At 38.0% G+C, this 13,445-nt stretch overlaps 1 protein-coding gene across 5 annotated transcripts in view; it reads left to right on the plus strand.

The window, feature by feature from the left end:
• igsf9ba (immunoglobulin superfamily, member 9Ba) overlaps positions 1-13,445 on the plus strand; it is an 83,493-nt gene that overhangs the window by 22,279 nt on the left and 47,769 nt on the right. For all 5 annotated transcript variants that reach the window (XM_047820881.1, XM_047820877.1, XM_047820879.1 and 2 more), the window contains exon 3: positions 4,925-5,071. In XM_047820881.1, the coding sequence (XP_047676837.1) occupies positions 4,925-5,071 (147 nt within the window). The remainder of the gene's footprint in view (positions 1-4,924; positions 5,072-13,445) is intronic.

Consider the following 13,445-nt stretch of genomic DNA (forward strand, 5'->3'; position numbering starts at 1 on the left):
TATTCAGGAAACACTTCAACTAACACTTCTTTCCCTATCTTTTGCATTTAAAAAAAAAACAAACACAACCTTTGACACATTTTCACATTTTTGAACAAATGTTTTAAACTCATGTTATCTTAAGTATGTAAAGTAATGAGCCAGTATTAACGTATTCAATGCTAGAGATTTAAGCACTCATGTACCGTACGTCGCTCTGGATAAGGACGTCTGCCGAATGCTGTAAAAGTAAAGAAAAGTAAAAGTAAAAAAGATGATAAAAAAAAAGAAAAAAAAGAGGAGCGATTAGACCTGTCACAAAATGGAAACGTTAAATAAGCCAAGAAGATTATGATTTGTGTACAGGAAATTCTACAACAGTGTGTTCTCTTTGTTTTTTTTAACAGCCTTTATTTTTATTTAACTCACTTTAGTTTTGCCACCAAACCGAATTTCAGTTTTGGAATCAAAATTATAATCAAAATATTATTGAATCCTTTTCTGACAGAGATGCATAATACTGTAAGAGCTTCCAACTAGTAAAATCAACATTTATTTTATTTATGGTGACTATTTTAAGTCGAAAAGTTATGTCAATATTTATGCAGTGGAAAATTGACTGTCTTTAAAAACATGTACTTGTTGAAGTGCTGAAGCCTGAAATACAGAAAATGTGGACTAAAGCCAGCAGCCTGTCAGGTCTAATAGGTTGCAAAATAAAATCAAGGAAAAAAACTGAAAATAAAAATGACTATTACAATGATAAAGAAATATATTGAAATATAAGTTTGGAAGTTTTGAATAGCGTCTGCATAGGGCTACATACAGTCATATTTATTACATTATCACATTAAATACAACACATTTGCTTTAATTTAACAGTATGGCTTCCCCTTTATTACTCAACAGTTTATAAAATAGTTCTTGATCGAGGGACGGATTATGAGACAATGGGTCCACAAAAGTGCACAGACAAAGGTGCACAAAATGCCTTTATATCGGATGTCATCAATAACAAAGGATTCAGTACTCCAAGTCCTACAGACAACTAATATATACATAAATACTCACTGTGGAGGTATAATGATGGGTTTTCTTTCTACTATCTTTAAGTTGTTGTGTAGCCAATTTCTTTAGATTTGCAGGAGACTTTTTACCTTTTGACACTGGGTAGTTAGTCACACCTGGACTAGTTTTCCTAGTTGATGGTAAACGCTTTGTAAAGGGAATCCTGGGTTATATTTTTGCAGAAACTTCAACTGGGCTTAACAAATAATCCTAGTTATTCATAATATGATGCTTAAACACTGTATATACCTAAAACTTGGATTAACCATCTTCTTTGCATACATGTGGCATCATCAAGCATATTTGGGGCAACATTTTTATCTACTGTGTACATAACACACAGGGTTTCCGTGACTGTACAAAGCACATGATATGAGGCATGTACTGTTCAGATGCTGGTTTTGGTGTCTAGCTGTAACATTCTAACAGGATTTCTAATATAAACATCTTACAGTGTAAACTGTAAATGTAAAGGTTTGACTCTGCAATGCAGATTTGATATAGCTATGGAACAGGGTTTCTTAACTTTGTGTCAATTGTGGTTCTGACTCCTTGGGCCCTTGGGTCTGTGCACAGAAGACTGGTCCAGATTTTCATCCATGACTTGATCACACACATGAAATTTTTTTAGCATTTTGTGAAAACATGTTTGTATGTATATATGTATATATGTATATATATTTACAGATGCATGCTGTTTAAAAAGTCACCCTGCATGCAGAACTCGCTTGCAGATCTCTGAATAATACAAAATAATGTTTTTTTAATAAATTAAAAATAAATAAATTACATTTTAAATCATTATCACTATTGTATCACAATATAAGTACATAATACTAATATATTAATATATAATAGTGTTATTTAACTATAGTAATAATACTACTTGGTAGTCCTGGGATTTGAACTCATAGGCTTATCCACTGAGATAATTCTAAAGGTGACAGAGCTCCTCTCTCTCTCTCTCTCTCTCTCTCTCTCTCTCTCTCTCTCTCTCTCTCTCTCTCTCTCTCTCTCTCTGAGGAAAGGAAACATCACTTGTGGGGTCAGGCATATTTTTTATTCATTATCACACAGAATCTTATTTACATTATAGGCTGTACCTAGTTTGGCAAACATAAAAACTCAGTACTATGTCAGTCACAGGTAGAATTTAAATCACTGCCTTAACTTAAAATTCCTCTTGTATAACATGAGCTGCTTTATTAGGCTTAATTAGTACATCATGCCATATCCATTATAATGAAAGTAAACCTGGAAATGAACTATTCTGTGAAATGAACTATTCTGGAAATGATCTATACTGTTGCAGCATGTTTAGTGTAATTTTGAACAGCTTGAACAGCATATACACAGATAAATTGCTTTTGCGCCATGTAAACTTTTGTGCAACAGTCCCTAAGTTACCGCATATCAATCACAAATCTACACCTTAATCCTAAACCCTGGAATATGGATTATGTTCATAAAGCAGCTAAAAAGCTTGGCTCTTGCTTCTCATCCTGCATTAACCAATGAGTAGGAACTGAAAAATGACTTTATGATACACCAAGATGAGAAGCACAGACAGCAATCGGGCTACAGTGAACAGTCAGGATGATAGGAAATGTGCCTCTCAAGTACTAGCTGAGATAATCTTTTTCATTTGCCAAGAGAGCGTGGATTTGCTCTATAACCTCGGTGCTGACGCCTCCCCTCATCAGCACTTTATCACCCTGTGCAAAAATAGACGTGTTTTCTCCAAAGCTCTGATTTTTTTTTTTTTCTTATACAAACCTCCTTTACTGCAAGGCTGCAACCCCTGCTTCCCAATGGCATATTGATTTTCTGCTCTGGAAACCTGCAGTTTCCTCTCTCAGGTACTGCTTGTGATCCCAGGGCTATGATATCTACTGGTCAATACTACAGTATAGTGCTGTGAAGCATGAAGGCTGGCCACACTGTCAATATGCCAATGTTTAATCTCAAGGAAAGTCATCTGCTGTGGAGATGAGAGATGAAATCTCATGTGGTTGCTTTCAGTGCAGTGAGAAGCAAAACCTTTTGCAAAATTATTTACACTATTTTACTCCCTTACTGCTAATGAAGGACTAACACAGCCATCGTTCTTTACTATTTAAACTGCTCTATGTTTTAATGCATACAGTAATGTGATAGCATTATAGGGTGTAATTTGTAAGGGATCTCTATTGTGGACATGGCTGTGTTGAGGAGTCTGATAACCCGAAGGAAGGAGCTATCATACCCCTCAATTCCATTAGGAGTCCATGTTACTCCACTGAAATTCTTGCGCGGTGCATTTTACTGTTACTACATTCAGTACATCACTTTCAATTTCTTTTTATTTATATTCATTCTTATTTTGAATTTAACTTCTTCAATATCGCTTATTTCTATGCACAGTGTAAGGAGGAGTGGCCGGGTTTTCATTTCAATATCAAGTATCGCTTTCCAAGTACTTCGGGTACGCAGTGTTGCATCATTCAGTTCTAAGAAATGTTCATACACTAGATGCCTGAAAGTATACAGACACATGACCATTACAGATACCTGCTTGTTGAGCATCCATTCCAACCCCATGGTCATTAATAGCAAATTTTGCTGCAATACCTATTACCTCTGCTCTTTTGAAAAGGCTTTCCACTAGATCTGGAACCTTGCTGTGGTAAACTCATGGTGTTCATTCAGTCAAAAAAAGCATTAGTGACACTGGAGGAGGCCTGACTTGTAATCAGCCTTCCAGTTCATCCTAGTGGTGTTTAATGGGGCTAGAGCAAGGGCTCTGTTTAGCTACCAAAGTTCCATCCTTGGAAAGCCTTGTCTTCTTATAGCTTGCATTGTGCACATGTGCAGTATCAGGCTAACACACTTTTGGGCTTCCTAGTTCCAGTAAAGGGAAATCCCATAATAACACAGCATACAAAGACCTTCTCGACAAGCATGTGCCTCTGACTTTGTGGCAAAGGTTTGGGATAAAGGTTCACATACATTTGGCCACAAACTACGCATATACATCTTTGTCCTAGCTTGACTTGCTCTCCCTGTACAGTCCAAGGTGATTGTAAATGACACTCTGATGAAATTTAGTGTATTGTTTCTATACAACAATATAAAGAGTTGTGTTAAGTGCACTTAGTGAGGATTTAATACTGACATTATTATTATTATACTGGCACACATCGCTATTCCAGCTATTTTACGGTTGTGCGCTTATACCTCATGCTTTAATCACATTATTGCAATACTATAGTTATAGTTCCTGTCAAACGCCATGAGAATCTTCACGAGATTTCATAAAGTAATTGGTTTAGATTAATACATCATGAATATTTCACTGTTTTATATAGTAATGGCATGTAGTATTTATAGTATTGAGAGTCCATTTCTTAATCAGCGCTTATCTCAAGACGCAAATGCAGTTTGTGGATAAAGCTATGAATTAGGTTAATGTAAAATGCAGCTGGTCGGGTTAGTCATAACAAAGTCGTCCTAAAGTGCAGGATTTACCTCAGTGTAGAGTGTTTTTACTTAAATGTTAAATAAACATTCTCCTTATAAAAGCTACACATACTGTAGCTTTGATTAGACTTTTTTAATAACACAGTATATTGGTAGGATTAAATTATGTGAGCATTCGCCATACGAGAAACTGTAACGCAACGTATTCAAGCAGGCACTTTAATACAGTTTATAATCTGTAGCGAGCCGTGTTTATATAGAGAACACATCACTAACGTCTGACCAATCAAACCACTGAATACTGTACCTTGTGATGTGGGGACAAATAACGCTCCTGCATTATCTGTGGTTTCTTGTAACAGAGAGATGAATATGATTGTTTTACAGGATTCCGTGTTCTTGTTTGTGTTTACTGTAGGTAGGACGAGCCTACATGGCAAGGCGTCTCTGCAGATCGATCAGGTGCGCTCGGAGGACCAAGGCTGGTACGAGTGCAGGGTTCTCATGCTGGAACAGCATTACGACACCTTCCACAACGGCAGCTGGGTCCATCTCACAGTCAACGGTTAGTTACACACCAGACATCTGCAACCACTAGAGAACCTTTATAGTCAAGAGAAAACGAATGCAAAGCACTTTGCTTGCTTCCTCTTCTCATGTCCATTTAGCAAACTCATGCTGCAGGAATGAATGAGCTTTTTTATGCCTAATGATCTTGTCAGTGATTCATCCAGCTAAAATATATTTGAAATGATTTAACTGTGCAAAATGGAGCATGTGTGAAATGTACAGCTTCGGTCTTGTTGTAGTTGACTTATTACATTCCTGTTATTTTCTCCCAATGGACATATCGAAGCTCATGTTTAAAATGCAAGCATGGTTTTTTTGGCAGGTTTGCAATAGAGATTGTTTGAAAACAGCAGTGTTGTATAAAGTACTAGAAAGCAATACATGACAAGTATCGTACTAGAAAAAAACTTTTGTAGACGTGAAAGTTACCTTTTAAAATATTACTCAAGTAAAAGTCTTAATGTATCTGATATTTACTGTACTTAAGTATCAAAAATCATTTTCTGATATTTAATGTACTTAAGTATTTGAAGTAAAAGTAAAAAGTAAAATTTCAGTGATTTTCGGTAGGCATAAGAGCAAGGGGCGGTTCTAGGGTTTCATCTTTAGGGGTTTTAGCCCTCAGTGAGAATTTAAAAGAAGAGTTTTATATTATATATTATATGACTACGTAGTAAGCCAAAAGTTATGGTATTATTAAATGTTAGTGGACACCAACTTTTTATGCAAGATGTAATGATGCCAGTCTTGAATCAAATCAGTTATGTGTGCATTCTCTACAAACAGTTTGTCCAATGAATGCAGTCATTAATAAACAAATATTCACAAGACAAAGACCAAATCAATAAATGTTATTTTTATTTAGTATTCAATGGATTGTTTACATTAATATTTTGTTTGTGCTACAACTCTGGTAATAAGAATAGTGACATTTCACTGCTTTTGGTTGCCGTCTTTGCGGTTTTCCGCCGATTAACGTTATAGATGAACGCCCCCAGCTCCGACTGCGCGTGCACGCTGCGCGTGCCTGTGCTTCTCCGTAGAGCGTGCAGAGCTGCGTAATACGATGTAGGAGCAGTGATTGGCCAAACCACCCTTATTGCAGTCACACACATTTCTTCAGATTTTATTTTGTAGTAACGAGTAACGAAGATGCTTAGTGGAAATATAATGGAGTAAAAGTATACATTTTATCTAGGAAATGTAGTGGAGTAAAAGTGAAAGTTGACATAAATTTAAATAGTGGAGTAAAGTACAGATACGTGAAATTTCTACTTAAGTACAGTAACTAAGTATTTGTACTCCGTTACATTACAACACTGGAAAACTGATGGAATGACTGATTGGACTCCGTCTAATCCGGCACTGGTGCTCGTTCTGAGGGTTTGCAAAACTGACTCAAAAAAAAAAAAAAAAAAAAGATGCCAGTTTGCGTTTCTTCATGTGCTGCCTTTTTTAGGCTGCTTGTGTGTCATGTGGAGACCGTTAGTGTCTTTCGGGGAACTGAGCAACGTGAAATCGATTCCAAAGGAGCAGTCAGGGAGCAGAAGAGCCTGAACTCGCTCAATCATTGTTGGAAATAAGCTGTGCGCTGTGGCGTGCCTTTACTATTTTTATCAGATCAGAGTTTTCTAGGATGTTGCCTCAAGCTTGCTTGATGTGCTGCCTTGTTCTGTTTCTTAGATGTGATAAGCTCAGATTGCTGAGATGGTGTGTATGTGTTGGCATAGTATATGAGTGTGTATTGGGTGAAGGGTTTATTTCTACCATCTTGAGAGGCTCATATACCTCGAGCTAATAGGCATTTCTTTCTACATTACACCCTTTGTGTATAATGGACAAGATGAAAGATAAGTAATCACAACTTCATTTCATATTCACCAATGAATCAGTGGTGTATGAAGCTGGGAAATGGAGGAGAGACAAAGTGTAACACTTTTCTTCCATTGCTTTACCCTTATTCAAACAATGAAGAATATTTATACTGCAAAAACGCCTTTAAAATTTTGAAAACAAACCTCCACAATTTATTTATGCCATAGCACTCAAAAAACCATCATGTTTGAGACAAGAAAGAAAGCCCAAGCACTGCTAAGCTGCCACTGATGGGCCCTTATGCAAGGTCCTTAACCCACTCTGCTCCAGGGTGCTGACCCCAACCTCCAAAGTTGGAATATGTGAAGAAAGAATTTCACTGTGCTGAAATGTATACTTGACAAAATAAAGGCTTCTATTCTACTCAGTTCAACAAGATAAATGTCTGGCTGTGTATTATGTAATATTAATACTCGGATCAGCGAAGCAGTGGATGAAATGACTGTGCACACTAGTCAAGGAACAGGAATGAGTGAGTGTGTGAGTGCGAGATGCTTCGTGATGGACTGGTGATGACTCATTTAGGGTGTATTCCCCCAGTTCTGCACTCAAGTCTCTGTCACTAAACTGAAACAAGATAAGACTTCTTTTACATGTAGTCATGTTGTACCTAGAATGATCTTCCCGGTTAGACAGTTATACTTTTTGACCATATAGTACTCAGTTATAGAAGATAAATTATTTATAATCCCACGCTTTTGTGCCACCCAGATGAGGATGGGTTCCTTTCAAGGTTTCTTCCTTATATCGTCTTAGGAAGTTTTTCCTGGCCACTATCGCCTTTGTTTCGCTTATTTGGGATACTTTTAAATTTTATATATTGACTTTATATATTTCTGTTTATATGCTGCTTTGTGTCAATGTCCATTGTTAAAATCGCTATAGAAAAAAAAAACAACAAATTGAATTGAATATTCTTGCTTTGCAAGAAATAAGCTTCAGATTTAAAGGCAGGGTCTCCGATTTTTGAAAGCCAATGTTGACATATAAAATCACCAAAACAAACACGCCCCTAACCCAAATGGGTCCCACCCCTGTATTGATAGCTCCGCCCACACATACATACGTAACCCAGGCAGGAAAGAAATGTGTCTTTATCATAGCTGAAGGGAAGAACAGTACAATTGCAGATAAACAAACAAGCAAAAATGACACACAAGCATAATCATGCGAAGGACGGCATGTATTAGTTCTGTGTAACAAAGCAAAACCAACGTTACTCACCTATCCAGAAGGAAAAAAGCGCCTCGGTGTCTTAAGTAAAGTCGGCCACATATTCACATATTGGAGTTTCCCGAGTCAATAACTCCTGAGCTATTTCAGTATTATCCTGCTCCTTTAGTTCTCTCCAGCACTGGAAAGCGGATCCTATATTAACACGTCCTACTTCTTGCCTTATCGTAAGCCTTTCTTCGCTTTCTTTCTTTGTTTTTAACCTCCATGTCAATGTTAAAAACGCTTTCTGCTAATGTCACACATGCGCCCTGAACACTCTCTCCGCCCATATTGACAAGACCCGCCCCTTTCTGCTCATTGGCTACACGTTTGTGTTGTTTTTGTTTATTTTTCAGCCCAACTCAGTTTTCTGAAGCATTTCTCAAAAAATCGGAGACCCTGCCTTTAATTCCCTGACTGAAGAAGCGTGACTGTAATAAATAAATAATTAAAAATGTCCCAGATTCAGTTTATTTTGCATGTACTTTAAGTAGACATCTATGAAGTGAATCACGACTATGCAACCAGATAAATCCTGTACTGTGTATCCATACAATGATACACAGTACGACACGGTACGATATTGCTTTTTACGACTGTCCGTGTAATAAATAAAAAGAAATGGTCAAAAAATGGAATTTAAAAGTAAAGTAAAAAAAAAGAGAAAGCAAAATAGAATAGAAATAAAGTGCAGTAGATGTAACATTAGTAACATTATAGTACTTTATATAATATATAATGCAGTTCTTTATTCAAATATTGGAGCATGACAAGAAAAAATCACTACAAACTTCAGAATTACACAGAATTACAGCTTTTTTTATATGGTAAAAATATTTTCCCTATGTTTACCATATAGGCTTAGAAACCCATTAAGCCATCTTTGTAATTGGGCCACAACAGTGTTAGTTAAACACACCATTTCCCCCAGCAGACATTCCCATGTGTATTCCAGTGGTCCGAAGTGAAGTAAAAAAAAAAACATTGAGTTTATAAACCTGATTTGATTATTTATCGTCTTTACTCAATTCTAGAAATATTACGCCTTCCACAGAGAGTGTTTGCATTTTATTAGATGATGAATATAATACCATCCATAAAGACAATATATAAACTATCATGCTTCATGACTCTGTAATCATTGCCTGAAGGTCGATTTTAAAAAGCCCTCTGTCGCATATTAATACTATCACAAAGCCGCTATAAGCTTTGTGTACGTGCTGATAGGGCTGATTAATTTCAACACCGGTGTGTTTTATATTCTGACTGCACAACATGTGAAAAGGAGCTTCGGTCTGCTCGGTTTTTAGCATTCATTAATTTACATTTAGGAGCTGCAGGAAAAACGAGAAATGAGATAATGACTGTAATGATCACCTGGGCTTTTGCTCTCAGCTTGAACTGTTCAAGTGTGGAGTTTGGATTGATTTTGCTTATTTATATCAGCTGCAAACGGGTTTGCTAGAAGTACTAAAACATACTTATTTACTGGATCATGGATGTAATTTATATGTAATATGTCCAGCTGATTATTACCCAAGCTTCAGCGAGATCTACACATAGTAACTTGAAAACTCACTCTCTCTCACTCATTTTCTACCACTTATCCGAACTACCTCGGGTCACGGGGAGCCTGTGCTTATCTCAGGCATCATCGGGTATCAATGCAGGATACACCCTGGACGGAGTACCAACCCGTCGCAGGGCACACACACACTCACTCACGCAATCACACACTACGGACAATTTTCCAGAGATGCCAATCAACCTACCATGCATGTCTTTGGACCAGGGGGAGGAAACCGGAGTACCCAGAGGAAACCCCGAGGCACAGGGAGAACATGCAAACTCCACACACACAAGGCGGAGGTGGGAATCGAACCCCCAACCCTGGAGGTGTGAGGCGAACGTGCTAACCACTAAGCCACCGTGCCCCCAACTTATGACTTCAAATTTACGGTCACGTCTGGTTGTGCGTGGTTCCTGTCTCGTACCCTTCTGTTTCATATGACATCACATCATCATTTATTGTGCCTGTGTCTGTGCTTCATTTATACTGATAACTGACTACGCTAATACTTCATTCTTCAACAAACAGCAGTCATCAGTGCAGCAAATCCTCATGGTCATAGCTATCTACATTACGGGACAGTTGTCTCGTCGTTATCAAATTGAGCTGAAATTGACGTCCCTTACTCAAACGTTTACCCACCCAGATGGTGAAATTTTGCTTTTGTTCTCTAGAAATCTTTTAGGCACTCTCCAGTCTATGGTAAATGATGTAGTTATAAGTGTTATAGGTTATACTCCAAGCACTATATATTTATAATACATTTACGGCATTTGGCAGACGCTCTTATCCAGAGCGACGTACAAAAAGTCTCAATGAATACATCAACACTGGTTCACTAGGTTACAGACTCAGGATACCATCAGCATAAATCTCTGTTCAATTACACATAAAACAAACAAGGAAAATAAGTGCTAGTTTAAGTGTTTCAGGAAAAGGTAGGTCTTCACCTGTCGTTTGAAGACAGGCTGGCGACTCGGCTGTTCGGACATCTGGAGGAAGTACTGTACATTCCATCACCTCGGTGCCAGAACAGAAAAGAGTCTTGTTGTATATCTATTTCTTACCATGAGAGACGGTGGGACCAGTCGAGCAGTGCAGGTAGATCTGTGGGAGTGAGGTTCAGTGCGAGGAGTGACAGGAACTTTGATGTCAGAGGAAACTGGTCCATTTTTGTCTTTGTAGGCAAGCATCAGTGTTTTAAATCTGATGCATGCAGCCAAGGGAAAACAGAACACCTTAAGAACATGTTAGGAATGGGGCAAAAATACGATTACAGCAACTTGTTAATGAGAGAGGTCAGATGGCCAATAGAGCCAAACGTTTTGGCAGGCGGGTTACGACAGCAGAAAAAACTGACACGGATCAAGTTCCACTCCTGTCATTTAAGAACGGAAATCTTAGGTTACTGTGGGGACAGGATCACTTTTTCCCATCTTTAGCTGACACGTCATTATTTTTCCGTGCTGATGTTTGATGTGAAAGCTTAAGGAGCTTAAAGCTCTTAAAGCTCTTGTATAATTTTATACATTGATTAGTTGATTATTTAATTGCATTAATCAGCAGATGTTCTATTAATATATGTTCTATTAAATATATATTGTTGTTGTTCTTATTGTTATTCTCTTTGAAAGTAATTTTAGCCATCGTTTATCACTGGTTCTGTTTACATTGCCCACTGAAGCCAGAAATTTGATCCCAAATATGGTGACCGCAACAGAGAATTATGTGACTGAAGCACTAGGGTTTGTGTGGCTCTGTTGTCTTGTTCTCTGCATTTTGCTCTGACGTTGCTGGCTGTATCTTGATTGCCGAGTTGTGCTCGTTCATCACGAGGCTTAGCAGCTCTTGGTATTTCTTTCCTTTGCTGTCAGATGCTGAGGTGCCATCCACAGGAACATTATAATTAGCAGCGAGCTGTCAGCTCTTAGTATGCGCTCGATATTTGTTCACTAAAAATATGCATGCGAGCCAAGGCTCATGAATATTCCAAACTCTAAACACTGACCCCAGCAAGGGTACCTTGGGCTCACATTACCTGCTGGTTTGAGCACAGAACAGACTATAGGCGTTGGTGCAACGCACAGAGTTGTTCAGGGTTGAAGGGTAAATTGTGCTGGTGTGCCTGTGCTGTGTACAGTATTTAGCATTTCTGTTTTGCACAGTGTGAAAGAGTCCTTTGTGTTTCATCCTGTCAAATGTCACTTACACAGCTGCAGCAGGCGATGAAGGCAGGAACATATGCATGTATGTTAATTGTTTCCTCTCTGCTGCTGCTGCTGCTGCTTTTCAGCCTCCACCTTGTTTGCATTATTGGTTAGTGTTCTAGGTTACATGCTCCTGCTATGTTCTGAACACAATTCACTTACACACACATACACACACATGTGCAGTGCTCTGTGCACCTCATCTCGCTTTCATGCACACGTGAGCTCTCACGTCTGAAAGGACACATGGTTTAACACACACATTTGCCCTTCACCTTTAAATGGATTATAAAATCACAATAGCACTTACAGCTCATTCTGAAGCAATATGGTTTTTTAATGTTACGAGGCCATTTAAAAACCATGCATACGATGGGATTTTTCTGTGACCTTACTGCGCTTTTGCTACGCTAGTGCTGCTGCATTGCACCTAAATGCCACAAAGCCTACTTGAAATTCATCATATTTGTAGGAATTCAAGCAAACGCTTCAAGAAAAATATACAGCGTTTGTGCTTGTGACTGGAACAGAACAGGAGATACCTGCTAACATTCTGTGTGTGGGATGCTGATATATATCTTATTATCTCATATATTTCCATTCTTTTATCTGAAAATGAAAATTCTGTCATTAACAGTATGATCCAGCTCACATAACCTGACAATTGTATTGTTTTGTGCTGGTTTGTGTTGATTTTTAAACACGCGTGATTATCTGGTTTGATAGAATCCATATCAGGAATCAGTCCAATTCATTATCATCTTTACTTGGCATGTAAGATACAAAACTACAATGCAGTTACTTATAGTGCATTCAATAATTTCTAATGTATTGCTGACCTAAGGTGTGAAAAATGATTACCAGCATTATGACTGTAATATGTTTATGATTGGATTGGAATATTGTTCAGTTTTAATCAGCAATATATAACAATGATGGTCATTTTTCTCACCGTAAAACAAAGTGAAGATTAAATTGAATCAAGGAATATATACAGTGACATATACAACAAGCATAAACAGCCACATACTGTATGAATATCAGCTTACAAATACCAAGACGCATGATTTAACACACACATATTTATGCTTCAGCCTTAAATTCTGGCAGCGAGACACTCAGAGAAAATTCTGAGCAAACTCAGAATAACAGACGCAAGGTTTTTTATCGGTGCTCATGCCACATGACACGGTCAGTAACACTATACTTAAAAACAACCATAACTGCAGATTTACAGCTCACTCACTACTTATCCTGCTGAGCTTCAGCTCCACTCACAGCCACATATGAACTCATCTCATTGAGAGAGAGAGAGAGAGAGAGAGAGAGAGAGAGAGAGAGAGAGAGAGAGAGAGAGAAAGAGACATAAATACGGTATGGGATATAAAATACAGCTGCATCAGTCTGCACCCTCCTCCCACAAATCACATGTTCTTGTTGCTGCAGACTCTTGCTCAACTGCAACCTGCTTCATACGATATCCATTGTCTTTGATTCTCCAT

The sequence above is a fragment of the Tachysurus fulvidraco genome, chromosome 11, assembly GCF_022655615.1.
Source record: "Tachysurus fulvidraco isolate hzauxx_2018 chromosome 11, HZAU_PFXX_2.0, whole genome shotgun sequence".
NCBI lineage: Eukaryota > Metazoa > Chordata > Actinopteri > Siluriformes > Bagridae > Tachysurus > Tachysurus fulvidraco.